The 16,957-nt window shown below is 33.7% G+C and overlaps 3 protein-coding genes across 4 annotated transcripts; 2 read left to right on the forward strand and 1 right to left on the reverse strand.

The window, feature by feature from the left end:
- Window positions 1-308: 308 nt before the first annotated feature.
- On the reverse strand, window positions 309-2,916 carry LOC145733826 (uncharacterized). The gene is made up of 3 exons (XM_081986848.1): window positions 2,675-2,916; window positions 1,268-1,469; window positions 309-1,194 (listed from the first exon to the last, which is right to left on the reverse strand). Exons 1-3 carry the CDS (start codon window positions 2,699-2,701, stop codon window positions 587-589), a joined length of 837 nt encoding a protein of 278 aa, XP_081842974.1. The 5' UTR covers window positions 2,702-2,916; the 3' UTR covers window positions 309-586.
- Window positions 2,917-3,120: 204 nt separating this feature from the next.
- Window positions 3,121-9,976, forward strand: U2af50 (U2 small nuclear riboprotein auxiliary factor 50). Of its 2 annotated transcripts, none has more exons than XM_081986690.1 (9): window positions 3,121-3,373; window positions 3,433-3,576; window positions 3,626-3,815; window positions 5,736-5,947; window positions 6,008-6,168; window positions 7,303-7,425; window positions 9,256-9,429; window positions 9,489-9,632; window positions 9,691-9,976. In XM_081986690.1, exons 1-9 carry the CDS (start codon window positions 3,349-3,351, stop codon window positions 9,820-9,822), a joined length of 1,305 nt encoding a protein of 434 aa, XP_081842816.1. In that variant the 5' UTR covers window positions 3,121-3,348; the 3' UTR covers window positions 9,823-9,976. The 2 variants fall into 2 exon arrangements, with proteins under 2 accessions (XP_081842816.1, XP_081842824.1); XM_081986698.1 differs by having other exon boundaries at window positions 3,629-3,815.
- A 3,975-nt stretch (window positions 9,977-13,951) lies between these two features.
- On the forward strand, window positions 13,952-16,789 carry LOC145731141 (fibroblast growth factor 1-like). Its single transcript, XM_081982775.1, has 4 exons — window positions 13,952-14,344; window positions 14,991-15,241; window positions 15,294-15,403; window positions 15,462-16,789. Exons 1-4 carry the CDS (start codon window positions 14,202-14,204, stop codon window positions 15,657-15,659), a joined length of 702 nt encoding a protein of 233 aa, XP_081838901.1. The 5' UTR covers window positions 13,952-14,201; the 3' UTR covers window positions 15,660-16,789.
- The last annotated feature ends 168 nt before the right edge of the window (window positions 16,790-16,957 follow it).

Genomic DNA, 16,957 nt, shown 5'->3' on the forward strand with positions numbered 1-16,957 from the left:
AAGTATCCTTCTTCAACCTTATTCTGCTTTTATATTTAGGCACCAGTGTTTTTTATTTTTGTCTCTTCTTACTCTTACGTCCCGGAATAATGGATTACTTATTTACTTACAATATTTTGGAAATTCTGCGTGTGATATATACAGTTTCCAAATTTTGATAATTTTTTAGAAAATTGCCACCAAAAATAAACGACTCAACCAACAATTTGATCCAAACCTGAGTCACCTAGTTTATAGAAAGAAAACTGTAATAGCTCAACTTTTTTACTAATTATAAAGGTGCAGAATTCTACAATATAAAACGCAAATAAGGGAAAGTAAACTAGTTTATTAGTTAAAACAATACATTATTATAAATATAGTTAATAATAATAGGTAATTCGCTGTAATGAGCAGGTTGTAACATTCATTCAACTCCTCCATTCTTAAAATCAAAGTCAGTCTTTAGTGTAACTAATCTCATGCTCATGTCACTTGTAACAACATTATTCAACAGAAGTTTTAATTTGAGTGCAGTGCAAAATAAACACGAAAGTTTTAAAAAAAACAACATAATATGTTTGTTTTAAATAAATGGTTAACACAACTATTTCCTACTGAACAATAATGAAACTTGTGGTAAGGATGGTAAGGTACTTAAATCAAAATTAATTTCCTCATCGGGACTAGTAGAGTTGTGTTGTGATTGTCCCTGCTTTCTGAAGGAGCTTATAACTCGATCAAACCTTTTTTCTAACTTATATTTTTCCATATACAACTTTTTGTATTCTTCCCCGCCCTCTACAATTTTTTTCTTCAGCATCTTAGTGTCCTCAGCATTTGCATGAACAATGGTTTGCAGAGTTTGAAATAAAGCTTTTAGTTCTGCGATATCTTTCTCACAACATTTTTCTTTTTCTTGTTTCTCTAATTTATTATTTAATAAGACTTTTAGTGACTTTCTGAGAATCTCGTTTTCTTCTTTAAGACTGGCATTTTCTTCTTTAAGTTTACTAATTTCTTGCTCCTTTCCTTGATCGCTTTGATACTTATTTATGGTATCAAATGAGGGTAAAACTCTGCTAACATAACTTTCTGACGTAGGTTCAATTGCACGGAAATCAAACGGACTACTAGCGCCCTGTAATTCCTGACCTCGAAAATAGCACAGTTGATGTAAGTTTATACATTCCCATCCTGTGGGTAAATTATCACCTATACAAACCAAGCAAAAAAAAAACCATTTATAACCGTTCTGTTGAAATTTGTGGTATGTATGTAAACTTACTTTTAAAAGACATACAACATATTCCTTCTTCTGAAACTTTCTCAACAGGTTTTTTAGCAAGAGCTTCGCTCTTATTACTCCAGCCCAGTTTCAAAATGACTACTTCATCAGTAGCATCAACCTTATAATTACTACGACATTTTAGTTTGAAAGGTAAGTCTTTGTTACAAAAATAGTGATCCAAAACATCCAAAAAAATAACCTGAAATAAATATTGCAAGAGTTAAAACATTGTATAAATGTACCACAGTTTTAGTTTAGGGCTCATGTCGGAATTTGTAGTTTATTTACAAAAAAATATTCTTTTGGTAATTTACAGGATATGGAAAGTTAGTTCATAAATTCAAATCTGTATGATCTGTATTTCAAAAATTCTATTGGCTATGGCTGTCTGTAAAAAAAAGGGAAACCTTTACAAACTGGCAACCCAAAAGGGGGATTAGAAACAATAGCTGATGACAGGTGGCTCCTGGCAGCTAATTGGTTGAAAACTGTCTACGTCATATCTAGCACGCATTTTAAATGTTACTGTAAAATTTAAATCTTTTTATGTCATTTTTGTTATGTTTGACTAGTACTTTTTAAATAAAAAATATGTATTTCATATTTTTTTGTGTTTTATTCAAATATGACTTAAAAAAAGTGTGGGATGAGCCCATTAGTGCCACTTACTACCTATATGATTTGAGGTGTCATATAAACTGCAGTGCTTTATATTTAGCTACACAATATAGTAAAAATAGACATTGACAGCCTTTATTGATTGGCTGGTTAAAGCTTCTCACAAAAGAGATTTAGGATGTGACTGCTTAAAATGGGCATGTTTTGTCAATTTTTAACTTCTTTGTGGGAACATCCTAGTTGTTGATTGGTCAGAACACATATTTTAATTTTGACATACACAAACATTTTAAATAATGGGAAAATTTTAATATGTTCCGAGCTTGGTTTATATTTTATTTGATACTTACTGTTTGGTGTTTACTTCATAGTTATTTATGTATTAAGTGTAAAAAGTAATTTTTTTTGCTCTGACAATGAACCCAAATATCTATGCACAATTGAACAATCTTATCAACCTAGTCACACTAGAATTTGTGTGGTCTTTGCTATAAACTATAAACAGTGAGTAATAAAGTACTAGGCATTGTGTTACAAAATCTTTAAAATTTGGAAGCAAAAAATGTATCATTATTTGATATTTGCAAAAAAAAAACATTAAGTGATGGTTTTAGCTGGGCTTTTAGTTTTGACAATGTATTTTGAAAATAAAAGACAAAACATGTGTTTATGAATGAAGCAGCATTTCCAAAACAATGTCATATTTAAGCCTAGAGACAAGAGTAATCTAGTTTCACAGGATGTTCTCAAAAAAGCTTTTATATTAAAAGGAAATGGTATACTTACTGAGGGAGCATTTACTAGAGATGCCATAGTTCTTTTTTCTAGTTGCCTTATTTAGAGTTCAAAGGCAAAGGTAGTCAACTTACAGACAAACGTATTATTTAACACTACGAACGTAGGTATTAAAATTTTGTATTGTTATTTAGAAGTATTTTTACTAATTCACAAAATTGGGTCACTTTAATTTTTATATGTCATTATTTGGTAATGTTAATTGTCATTTGTCAATATAAATAATAAATATAAATTTAGAAAATGAAATATACAGTAAAACTCTCTATCTTTATCTGGCCAAGGCTAAGGTCATATATCTTTTATCTACGTTCTCACTTCTTTTTTATTTTGCCCAATGAATTTGCTATGGTCATTTTGTTCAAGACATATGACGTGCTGTCAAAATGTCGTAAATTTGATGTTTGACAGAAAATTGAAACTTCAATTATCTGTCAATTGCTTTCCACCGCCATTTTATGTTTCCAGTTTTAGTTAAGTTTTGCTACATTGCTACTACCAAATAGTCACATTTCACATTGTGGTTTTTTGGCTAAAATTGAATCAGAAAGAATTGTGAAGTGACGCATCCTATTGTGCTATATTTGCCGAAAGGGGTCAAGCCTTTCTAAAGCAAGTTTTTTGTTTCTGGTTCAATTCATTGACACAAAAAAGGGTGATCCTCTATGGTAAACATGAATGAAGATAAAGGTAAGAAGGGAAATTTTATTGCTGAAATGTACATTACAATAAAAAATCTAAATGTATAGTGGAGAAGGAACGTGAACGCAGCCGGGAAAGAGACCGCCGGCGACGTTCCCGATCTCGTGAACACCGGCGTCGTTCCAGATCTCGTTCCAGGGAACGAAGGAGAAGTCGTTCTAGATCTCCAGGTGGAGGTCGTGGACATAAAAGTAAGTTCTAGCAATGAGATAAAAATAAAAAAATTACATTGTTTGGAAGAAGACAGCCACTCCAGAAGGAGGAAACCTTCATTGTATTGGGATGTGCCTCCACCCGGTTTTGAGCATATTACTCCATTACAATATAAGGCTATGCAAGCGGCTGGACAAATTCCTGCCAACATTGTTGCAGACACTCCTCAGGCTGCTGTACCTGTAGTGGGATCTACTATAACCAGACAGGCCAGAAGGTATGTGTATGTTTACTATTTGTGCTTGAAATTGTCAATTTTTTTTTTCTAAAAATTGTGGTTGTAATAAGTGGTACAAAATGCAAGCATAGTTTCTCAAAAACTATTCATCTTGTTTCAAAAAAATATCACAATAAATAAATATGCACAAATGCAATAAACCATAAACAACAAATTGTATTGCATAAATAGGCTACAAAATTAAATTATTGTAAATTTTTTGAAGCTTTTAAGAATTGCTTTTTCTCAAGATATTTGATTTGATTTGAATACCCACAATTCTGGTTTAATATTTTACTTTTTACCTTCAAAAATCGAAGTTTTAAGTCCAATGTCTAATGGTAGAAGAATTCCTTGGCCACCAGTTTTATGGTGTTGGAATTTACAAATAGTTACATTTAAAATAGTTGAGTTTTAATGTCAAAAAAATGCATTTTTTCTACTTTTACCATGTGTATATATGGGACCTAATCTAACTGACAAGTTCCTAACTTGTATTCAGAATGTGTTAGCTCAATTGGTAGAACTAAACACAAGTTAAAAAATGTTTGGCCTATTTTTTTTAGCATTTCACCTCCTTGTTCTGAGAGATGATCCTGAAAAATAATGGAAAGCTAAGTTGTAAGTTTATTGTTTCGACCATGGAAATCAAGGCATAAACATACATCACAGAGTATTTTGTACATAAAATGATCAAATCACCCATCTTTCACTTATTTAAATTAAGAAAAATCATTTAGCAACAAAAATAAAAATAATAACCAAGAATTATGCTATTTTATGATTTTTTTTAATGCAAATTTTGTCATAAAACATAGTTTTCAAGCTCAACTATCAAAATAAAAAAAAATTATTATCTTCTTACTTTTGAACAACAGCTTAGGTAGTTGTGGGATGAGAAGGGTTACAGAAACACCCAATTAACTGTGGTGCCACGTTTTGTGATCCAATTGTCAGTTAATTGGGTGTTTTTGTTACCCTCCTCATCCCAAGACTACATAAGCCATTGTTGAAAATTATTATATTTGTTGACAACACATAACAGAAGATATACAGGCTATTTACAAAATAAAAAAATATTAGTCAGTGACAATATCAAAAAAAAACATGTTTATCATCAAAAAACATTGTCACACCAGTTTTTGATATTCACAAATTAGCACTTTTAAACATACAAAATGCTAAAGTTTCAGTAATCAAGAACTAATTGTATATGTTGTTTAAATTTAAAGAAAAGTGGCCACATGGTGCTTTGTAGAATCAAAATGAAGAGCACTAAGTATTATCAATCAGTTAATTTTTTTGTCAATATCAAAGTGGACAAGACAAAATTTAAATTGGTGTGTATTGTAAAATTTAAAGTCACTGTTTTTGTAAATAACTGGAAAGGAAAAAATGTTACAATTAAACAAATTTGGCTGTAATAAGAAGTGTCATGGGTTACATTAGATTTTTGTTGAAGCTGTAAAAAGCGCCATGTCAAGAGGTTATAAGATAAGTTTAGCAAGAATTTATAGTGACTCTGATGGAAAAAAAACTCTGCATGGGTATCATCTACTTGGTATTTTATAATTTCCAAATGAATGGTCCAGATTCCATTGCCTGGATTGTTTTTCTTTGTTATTTTCTTAAATTCTCCTAAAATTACTTAAATTCCTTGGGAATTTTCTCCATAAATAAAATTTGAAGAATTTTCCATGTCTAGTCCTAAAAGTACACACTGTAGCTTAATAAAACAATTTTTATTTATTTAATATGTGCCTATTCCATGTTATCCTGTATTACAGAAATTTAGGAGACAATTTTTATAACATTTTATTAACAGCAAAATCAGCGACATTGTTCAATGGTTAACGCGGACTACAGACTACATAACAGTCACACTAAAAAAAAAATGTTTTCACTCTGATTTATTTTCAGATTGTATGTGGGTAATATTCCGTTTGGAGTGACAGAAGACGAGATGATGGAATACTTCAATCAACAAATGCATCTCAGTGGATTGGCTCAAGCAGCAGGAAATCCAGTTCTGGCTTGTCAAATAAACTTGGATAAAAATTTTGCTTTCTTAGAATTTAGGTCTATTGATGAGACTACTCAAGCCATGGCTTTTGATGGAATTAATTTTAAAGGTAAGTGGCCTCAAGTGGTTTTATATTTCAGATATCTAACTAAGGAAATTTTATACTCAGGTCAATCTTTAAAAATCCGCCGTCCACATGATTACCAACCCATGCCGGGAATGTCCGAAAACTCGATTCAAGTCCCAGCAGGTGTGATAAGCACCGTGGTTCCTGACTCTCCACACAAAATATTTATAGGAGGGTTACCAAATTATTTGAACGAAGATCAAGTAAGTGTTTTATATGCTAGAAAGAGTGAGTGCGGATGAATGAGTCAAAAGTTGCATTTGCTTTGAAGGTTTCGCACAAATGCAGTTTTTGGAATGATTATCTTGAAGAGATTTCCCTTCTTAGCTTTAGCAACAAAACAGCATCAGCCCTCAAGGATGTACCGCGTTTTTTTCTTTACAGCATTTTCAGGTGTAAGCTCAGCCTTCTTTTGTGTTACTTACAGGGCTTTTCAGCATTTTCAGGGTTTTTCTTGCAGGTGTTTTTCTTACAGGGTTTTTTAGGTGAAAATTTTATGGGAAAGTGCCCAAAATTCAATTCATTAAAGACAGTTTTTATAGGTGAAGTGAAATTTTAGTTGTGGTCCATAAGACTTTTCAGTGCTTTTTTCCAGGCATAAAATATGGATTCTCAGTTTACTTACACTCCTTGCAGTAATTCAATACAATGGGGATTGTTTTTTTTTTGTATTAGTTGGAACTATCATAAAAGATAAATTTTGCTTAAAAGGTTTCTTAATTTATTTAACCAAACAGTTTAAAAGTTACACTCCTATTCTTTAAAACACTATAATAAAATAACAACAAAGTGATAAGCGGTAATAATCCCTATTGTTCACACCGATATTTTTAAAACTAGTTTAGTTACTATAAAAACTTTACAATGTAATTCATATTTTCATTTTTTGCCCTATAGCTAGGGTCGCGCGCTCGATCCTTATGAATTGTTGAATCCACACTAAAAAACCCGAACACCCTGTGGAGTAAGAAAGGCAAGTTAAACCACACTCAGAGTGCAACTAAAAAATGTAAAAGACGCTTGTGTAAAGGCTGTACTTAGTTATAATGTCAGTTAAAATTTAAGTGGGCTTTTCCTATACAATACTCAATGAGATATTTTCCAATAAGAATTTTTCCAAATTTGTCACGTAAATTTTTTAAATAATATATTCGGATGGGTTTATTCCTACAGCCTTTGGTTTGTATAGATATGTTATTTTGTATGTTCTCACATTGAATTTTTAATAATTTATTAGCTTTTTCGCATGCTACTAAGTGTAGTTAGTATTCAATGTGGGTGCATTGCCAATTTAAGTCTATCAAACAGAGTGTTGGAACGTTTTATGGTTTTTATAGGTCAAAGAACTGCTGATGTCGTTTGGTCAGCTACGGGCGTTCAATCTGGTTAAAGACACAGCCTTTGGTCTGAGCAAAGGCTACGCTTTTGCAGAATACATCGATATCACCATGACTGATCAGGTAAGTGTTATTAACACAATAAATTTAGTTCAGTTGGTATCAAATAAACAAAACTTCCTGCCAATTAAATCGGGACGGGAGATTTCCTAGCCTCATTATTTAATAAAAAGTACGATTTTGATGCGGTCTACACTTTGATGTGAATTGTTGCATTGACTTATGGCTGATTTGAAAAATGTTACTTTAATATGCGAGAATTGTACTATACAGGACGCGAAAACGTGCTTGCAAAAAAATTCCTTTTTCATTAAGTCGCCCATTAGTCCGTCACGGCCGTGACTGTACCGTCAAAAAGACGGATAGGATCAAAACCATAAAAATAAAGGGATCTCCGCAAGATTCAATGGTGATATTCGCATGCTCAAGCGTCAAGTCACGAAACGTCCGTCAGTGTAGTTTGAATGAGTTCAGTTTTGACCGGACGTGACGCTGACGTTCCGGAAAATGCGAAATTATACGACTGAAAACCAAAGAATAGCTATTTAAAAAGAATAGACAGTAGAGAAGAGAAAGCGAATTGGAGAGAGATGGACTCTTCCTACCAAAGTTAAGAGACAATCGACTGATATTGGCTTTGATCGTTGAATATCAGGAGTTTTATTGGTAGATCATTCAGGTTGTTGAAGAACGTTGCCATATCTCAGACCACATCAAATAATTGTTTTAAAACATCAGCTTAAAGTTAATAAAGATTGATATCTTCCAATGATTAAGAGGCGAACTTAAAACACTTTGACTCATAAGGAGTAAACAATGATCATAAGAAATTAGTTTATATATATTTGACTCTGAAATTTGAATGCATTTTTATTTAAAAATTAAATAAGATGAGACAACCGGCAACATGTTTCCTACCAATATCAAAGGATGCCGGCTGTCCCTTCTTGTTAAATAGCTATTCTTTGTGAAAACTATCTATTTCTCGACTGATTCATAGTCATATTCATGAAAAAGTCAGGGAAGTTGTCCAGGCTATTGAGCGTCCAAATCGTTTTCGGCATACTAATCACAAAAATATCTGTCCAATAGTCTGTCCTATTCTTATCAGTTCCATAATTTTATAGGTCCGAAACCCAATTAAAGTTATTGAATAAATGAACATATGGGACTGATAACTATTGAACCGATAGAGCTTGATATTCAGAAACCGGGCATAAGTGATGTAAATGTTTTTCAGAGTCTGATTATGAAAAGTATCGTTCATTACACGTCCGAAATAGTTTTTCCCGTGTCGACTTCGCCTCCCACGGGAAACTGTCACGCACGTACGGGAAAAACCTTTTTTCTGGACTGGTAATGAAATGTACCATTTTTTATAAGAAGTAACATAACTAAACAATATTTTTTTAATTTTAATTTTTAACATTCAACAACAGAGTAATGTTCTACCAATCTTATCAGATGGTTGAAAATGAGCAGATATTTTTTTTGCAAGGGTACTTGGTCCGCTCGTCATTGCAATTAACAAAGCTGAAAGATTGACCCGTAAACTTAACCAGACATTTTTTGAGGTTATATTACACTGTTTTTTTATCGTGTGAGGTTGTATTACACCGGTTCCCCGCTTCTCCGGCTTGTCTGTCATTGGTGCCTTTATTTTTTAGTTTTACAACCATGTCAGTGTTTGCAATCTGACAAAATTCTCAGTTAACTCAGCACTTGTGAAATCAATGTGTGACTACCCGAGTTTAAGAACTGTGTTTAAAGTAAACTTAGTTTCGTTTCTCCAACCGGCCTCAGTGTAACTCCTATTTTCGGGTAGGAGACGTTTATTTTTTTTATCTTTCTAGGAAAAACTAGTTGACAGTTTATAAGCCTATTTTTGTTTAGGCCATCGCAGGATTGAACGGTATGCAACTAGGAGACAAGCGACTGATCGTTCAGAGGGCCAGCGTCGGCGCTAAGAACGCGACGGTCCTGCCCGCCGTCCAACTCCAAGTTCCAGGACTCAGTCTTGTTGGCGCTTCCGGACCACCTACCGAAGTTTTATGTCTGCTTAATATGGTAGATTGCAGTTTGGACTTTAAACTCCAATAGTTTTGACATTTGTATGTTGTTTTTAGGTAACACCTGACGAGTTGAAAGATGAGGAAGAATACGAAGACATTTTGGAAGACATTAAGGAAGAGTGTAACAAATATGGTGTGGTTAGAAGCATAGAAATTCCCAGACCCATTGAGGGTGTGGAAGTACCTGGCTGTGGCAAGGTAATCCAAACTTTGTCAATACTTCTTACTGCGGCACTAAACAGTGTTTTGTCTACAGGTTTTCGTGGAATTTAACTCAGTGTTAGATTGTCAAAAAGCTCAACAGTCACTTACTGGTCGGAAGTTTAGCAACAGAGTTGTGGTGACATCGTACTTCGATCCCGATAAGTATCACAGACGTGAATTTTAATTTTTTTTTTGCGAATTACGTGTAATTTATTACTGTAAAGCATTTCTACTGTAAGTAACGTACGTCTTTTTTGTCTTACATGAACCACTTTGTTTCGCAGGTTTATTCTGTACTAAAAGAAACAGAAAACAATATATGTATATTGTGTAGTACATTCATTGTGTTTTAATAAACTTGTCCTTTTATTTTTATATCTTGACTGGTTACGTCACTTAAAATTGGTTTTATTATGTCCGTTTCCTCAACATTGGCTAAGTTGAGTTTAAGGACAGCTTAGATAAGTTTAAACTGTGTTATTTTGCTCCTGTTCTGCAAGTTGTAATTCGGCTTGGAAGTGTCGGGGAAACAGGCATTAATCATTTATATTAAGCCTAAGATACAAAGTGCACAAAACCAGAACAAATGCGATTAATCTGAAATCTTTCATGAGAAAGGTGGAAAATTAACAAATTAAAATACTGGGACAGTATGAGTAAATACTAAAAGGGATGTTGTCAAAAGCAATATGGGGAAGTATGTTGGTTTGATTATTTAGAAATGCAAAAATTTAACTGAAAATTATCAAGTTTCTGGAGTAATTTGTTGTCTGGTTCTCTACAAATGTAAAAAGTTTAGATCATAAATTTGTACCACCGTTTTACAAGGTTAAAGGTAAAAAAGTCCAACTCCTCAAAATTCAATTTTACCAAAGAGTTCCATAAAAATCCCTCTGAGCTTGAAACAACAACTTCTTCCAAAGTCCCCGTTTCAAGCATTTTGAAGATCGTTTTAATAAATTCTACAAGCGTCTGCAAAATATTAAAGCTTCTAAAATATGTTTTACATTTGATGTCAAAGAGATTGATCAATTTATAAAGCAGCTTCAAGAACCAATTTTATTGCTGTAAAATTAAATTGTATGTGAAACTTATCTTAAATAATTTTACATTACACGTTTCTTGAAATAGGACAGATTTCTACTTTCATCCAACGTAAACCAAACGGTTTTGTCTTTTGCCAAGACTTTAACGAAAAACGTCAACTTTTTTGTTTTTGGCACATCTACAGAAGGTTTAAATTATTCACTTTCCCCAGGTCTCAAAAAGCTTTACAGTAAACAACAAATATCATTATCATTGAGCAGGTCTTCCCGGGTCCGCTTAAGCGTGCGAAGGTGGTGCCTGTTTTTAAAGGGGGTGACAGGTTTTGTCATGTGAATTACCGTCCAGTATCATATGCCTGTCTTCAGTGTCGAAGTTCTATGAAAGAGTGATTAGTACCCGTACCTAAATAAGCACAACATTATAAGTTGCAATCAATATGGCTTTGCACCCGAAAAATCGACGGAAATGGCAATTTTCAATGCTCTTCAACATGTAATTGAACAGACTGACAGAAACAAAAAAGTAAGTGGTCTATACTTCGATTTGTCAAAGGCCTTTGATCCGGTGGATCATGGCATTTTGCTCGATACTCTGGACGGATATGGTATAAGGGGGGCCGCCCTAAACTTGATTGGCTCCTACCTATCTGAGAGGTGCAGTGTGTATTCTAAGGGGTGGTGTATGTACCTTTTCTGACACATGGCAAACATCCCAAGGTGTTCCGCAGCGATCAATTCTTGGACCTATTTTATTTATCATTTATACAAACAACTTATCAGATTCTTTCCAACTTGGTACAATGTGTCCGTATGCTGATGACACATCAATAGTGCTTTCGGGTTCAACATATCAGGAGCTCTCAATATTTAACGGACAAGCATTTCACATCATGCAGGAGTGGTGTCGTCTCCACAATTTGAAGCTTAACTTCTCTAAAACCAATTTGATGCAGTTTGTCAAAACCTCACATACCACAGATGTTGGTCAGAGAGCGTGGTAGGTCGCTTCCAACAGTGAGTAGAGTAAAGTTTCTTGGGCTGCACATTGATTCAGCATTGACCTGGGTATAACACATTTCCCAACTTTCCACAAAATTATCTCGCCTCTGTGGGCTGGTCAGGAGGTTGAGAGACATTGTCTCTATGGATGAACTCCGCATGTTCTCTTTTGATCAGATCCAGTCAGTGATCCAGTATGGAATTGTTTTCTGGGGGTTTTCTGTGGGGGCCTCTGATATTTTTAAGGTTCAAAAATAGTATATTTCATTACCAGTACAGAAATGAGGATTTTTCCGTGCGCGCGTGACAAATTCTTTTTCTTTGTATGAACTCTTCTATATATCCTTCTGCTACATTGGAAGAAAGCCATCCTCCGTGTCTTTTCAAAGTGAGCAAATCACCGCCGTTTTCCACCAACATGGTTGCCGAAGAGCGCCTTAGCCCATGTCCGGTATATTCTTCGGGATTTTTGGTTTCGGTATGCAACAAATAATCTTCTACTCTCCATATGTTTAGGGCGGAGATCTGCGTATTTACGGTAAATTGTACAGGGATCGAATTTGCAATTTTCATTGGTAATGGTAAAACTTCTTGACCTGTGAGTTTTTCCATCTCGTAAGAACACGACAAGGAAACGCCCATTATCTTCCACATCATCTAAACTGAAACGTATTAAATCATCTCTGCGGCATGCACCGAAGATGCCAAACACTAAAATTACTTTTGCTAGTAGATATTCTCCATCTGAAGCTTTACATAAAAATTTGGTTACTTGTTCTGCTGTAAGAATCTTGGATTTCTTTGGTATATATCCTACAGCTTGTCGTTTCAAAAAAGCAATCGTTTTTGGATATTGATGGTGAGTATTTTCTTTTATTGCCAAACAACTCTTTAACATAGAGAATCGACTCCATAAAGTGGAGGATTTCATAGTGTTGGCTTTTTCAGAAAAATATACTAAAAGAATATCGTCACTCACAATTTTGATTCGTTTCTGAGTCCGCCATTCGGTAAAACTGTTATATTCTTGTTCATATCTCAACCTGGATTTCACTGGTAATAAATCTGCACTCACTTCTGCCGCTCGTTGTAAGATATTTTCGGGAATATCCCGATTTTCTTCACAATCTGAATTCATTTTTGCAAAATGTAATAAATACATAAATACTTAATTTTCACTGACAGAAAATAAAATTTGTCATTAATAAATAAATCGTTGCTATAGACACATTACTCGTTTCTTTTTTTTCTTCGGGTTGCCATAGCATATCTAGTATCATGGATATCTATGTTTATTATTAAGCGCACGGAAAGAGGGATCGGAAAAAAATTTCCGTGCGCTGTTCCGAAAATGTCATATTTACTGTATTTTATAAACAGTTGAAAATGTAGTATTTTCTGTTAAGTATAATAAAAAAGATTTTACGATGCATATTTCGTGCACACCCTAGGTCCTCGTGCAGGCCATTGTTTAAGCAATTTGAGGTCCTTTCGGTGCCATCCTTATATTTCATGTCATATTGGTCATGTTTGTAAAACAAATTTTTATTCTTTTAAGTTCGACGGTTAATCCAAGTTTTTAATGTTTTTTTTTGTTCTTGTACACGTTTGGCAATGACTTCTCATATTCTTATGTTATGTTATGTTATTAGACTGTGGTTATTAAGTTTCGTATTGGGTAGTGTCATGTTAGACCCACCCGCTTTCTGTGACGTTGCTTGGTCCTTATTAGGATATGGTTGGCAATAAAGGATATTATTATTATTATTATGGTTCAAACTTGCTTGAGATAAGCCACTATATTTTAATGGGTTTAGCCATAAGAACTGAGAATATTAGTTTGAAGCAAAAATGGACCAAAATGATGATTCTACACTTAAAATTATTTTTTTGCGTTATCCTAATTTGGTTTGATTTTCGGTATATGTTTGCAAAAATTTTCAATTTTATGTCTCGATATTCTTAGAGTGAGCAACTCGCTACGTCCGTTTGGCAGATATTTGATAGTTACGCAAAATCGAACTTATCTTGACTGGTTACAGAAATACTAGTCATACTTTCTATTTTGTTTTTGAGGACTTATTATTTAATTTTTCTGTTATAAGAAGGTGAACTAAATAAAAGTTAACGTTTATTATTGTGTAAACTGTTAAACGAACTGAAATCCATAAACATTATTTAAATCGCGAATGTTTACAAAATAAAGCAAGCGCGTTTAGAAAACCTTCAAATAGTTTACGATCGACTCGTGAAAATCGGCGGAACCGGAGAGCGGTCCAGAAAACTTATACAGTCTGACCTACATAGAACTAACATCAATAAAATATAATTTATTTTAGGAATGTGCACTTCATAGACTATTTTTAGAGGCGGAATTTTCAAATTAAAGGCGATAGTTTTCATTCATCGCAACACAACAGGCTCTATTGAATAAATTTGTTTTGGTTAAACCGAACCACACAAAAGGTGCGGCGGATGTGAGACGTGTGTGTGTCGCAATAGTGCGATTGAGCAAAGAATGAGCGGGTTTTCGCAAATAAATTTGGAAAGTGAATCTAGTTCCGAAGATAATGATTCTGATTCTTCGGGAATTGATGAACCGGATCAAGTATTAGCTGAAACTAGTCCGGGTCCAAGTAGGGGTAAAAGAAATGTTACTTGGTATGTAATGTATAAAATATAGTGCAATGAAAATTATTGAAAAGTTTGTCCGAATTACTAATTAAATTGAAAAAGAGCAAGTCTTCTTTATAGTTACATATGAGTGCAAGATTGTTAAATATTATACAGGGTGTACTTGAATTGGTCTCACACACCTAAAGGAGAAATAGTACATAGTCCAAAAGAGGAGAAAAAGTTCCTTCTTCGAGATACAGAGAATATTAAAGTTGAAAAAATTGTATTATTTTTTGTAAATTATTGACTTTTGCATAAACCAGTGGCGGAGATTTAGGTTGACAATGTTTTTTGTGCCTAACTTTTACGCCACAGAAAAAATATTGCTTCAAAAACGTCTTCTAAAGCCTTGGAGCAGTGTTATAGAGTCATTAGTGCATTCTTGTCACTAGCAACCAACAAGAAAATCATGTCAACGATTGTGAAAAATGTTATGTTGTAGACCAAATGATTGTGATCAACTTTCATATAACAACTTTGTTTGAAAAATAAAAAATAACATTAATTTAGGAATTTGTCACGCTATTGCGCCACCCTTTAGATCTGAGCAATTCTTGTATAACACTTATACATAGGTTGAGGGTTGAAGAAGTGAACTTATTGGATATTATATTCTTATGCTGTGCTATAGGTGCGGAGTGGAAGATTCAAAGCCGTCCCCTCCTCGACCACACTTTCCAATGGTAAGAAGAGTGGTATGGCCTCCACCTACAACATCATCCCAACCAGCTTTAAGAAACGCTTATCTGGATCCCCGCAGCCTGCCAATGGGAAACCCCAACATGGGATCAAAAATGCAGTTGTACTGTAAAACTGGATTTTTCCTGGCTGTGTACCCAAACGGTCAAGTGCGCGGATCTAGAGAGGAAGACGACGAATTTAGTGAGAATTGATCACAAGTTAAGTAATTATAATATACAAATGGATTTTCCAGCTTTTTTAGAACGTAAAACTGGAGGGTTGCTTCCCGAACACGTAAAACTACAGGGAATGGTGACGCAACTCTACGTAGCTATGGATAAACGAGGCAGATTATATGGAGAAGTCTGTATTTTTTAAACTTTTAGTTGTTTTATGTAACTACAAGATTGATTGATTTCAGAGAGATCCCAATTCCCCGGCTACAGTATTTATAGAATCATTCCATGGACAGTATAATAATTACTTGTCCAGGGCTTACGCGCACTTAGGGTGGTATTTAGGGATCAAGAAAAATTCGGGGAAGTTTAAAAAAGGACCGAAAACAAAGTTTGGACAAAAAGCAATTAAATTCTTACCGAGAAGGACCAGATTTGAGTAAACTTTACATTACACGAAAGCAGAGTGTATACTAGGCAAACTAATTTTAGATTAGCGGGTTTATAACAATTTTTTTTAGAACTTTATTCTGCAAATTTTTGTAAAAATGATCCACATATCTCTCATATTTTCGGATAAATATCTGACCATTGTCACCATTGTGTTATGACATAATAATTTTAAATTATTGTACAAGGTGTTAAATTCTAATTATTTTTTGTTAAACTTTAACAATTTTGTAGGGTATGTTAGCGCCACCCTGTAGAAGACATAAACGATGTTAGCACTAAATCTTTAAATTGTCTTCTTGAACCAGAAAACAACAGTAACGCTTTCACGAAATATGAAAAAAAAAATGATCTGTGCAACCTTTTTGGTAAATTGTTTAGAATCACAGAATGTACCTATACATAGATAACATTCCATTACTACAGACATTAGAAACAAATACTTGTCAGTATTAAATTTACCAATATTTACAGTTAAAGAAGAATGACAACTTGGCAGTAAATAAAGGATTAAAATACTTATTAAATTCATACTCTAGTATATTTGCGTTAGAAATGCTTAAAGTATTAACACATTGCATTTGATTGCAAGATGAATGTAGGTTCACATTTTACTTTTCTGTCCTTATTCGGTGTTTGCATCATTCAACATTATCTGCTTCTTTACCGCGAGTTTTGCTTTTTATTGTATTAAGGTGGTTATGTCAGTTTTTATTTAGCACTCTAATCCTGTCAAAATGCAGTTAGTAATTTTTATAGAAAAAAATTTTTAGCAAGGTTTCAGTATTTTTTTTTGTATGTCTCTAGAAGAGTTGGTTTCCCACCATGTCAACTATTTAAAAAAAGATCATGGTGACAAGTTAAACAGAAAATGTAACTTCAGCAGAACAATGGTACATAATGATTCGTTGATCTTCTATTGTTTGCAAACCAGCAGCTTCTGGACCCCGTTTTTTTTTCAAAAATGTATAGTATTATAGTAGTTTAGTTTGAGAATTTAGATTACCGCTTTGCTTCTTGTATGCAACTGTCTATGTGTGAATTTGATTGTTTATGTGGTTGATTTCTTTGTAAAAGTTTTAAGTATTGTCTAGTAAAGTATACGTAATGTTTCTAAAAGAAATGCTGTTTTATTGATAAATCAGACATCCCAGTACCTGGTACCTCTGTAAAATTGAACGTATTTAAATGTGAAGTGCTCCTATTAATAGAGATAGGCGAAAATTGATGTCAGTGTGTGTTTGACAGAAATAGGATGCTTCTCAGAATTCGTACTTTTCTTCAAAACGGT

Source organism: Ips typographus, linkage group LG1 (genome assembly GCF_016097725.1).
Source record: "Ips typographus isolate SLU linkage group LG1, UJ_Ityp_2.0, whole genome shotgun sequence".
NCBI classification, from domain to species: Eukaryota; Metazoa; Arthropoda; class Insecta; order Coleoptera; family Curculionidae; genus Ips; species Ips typographus.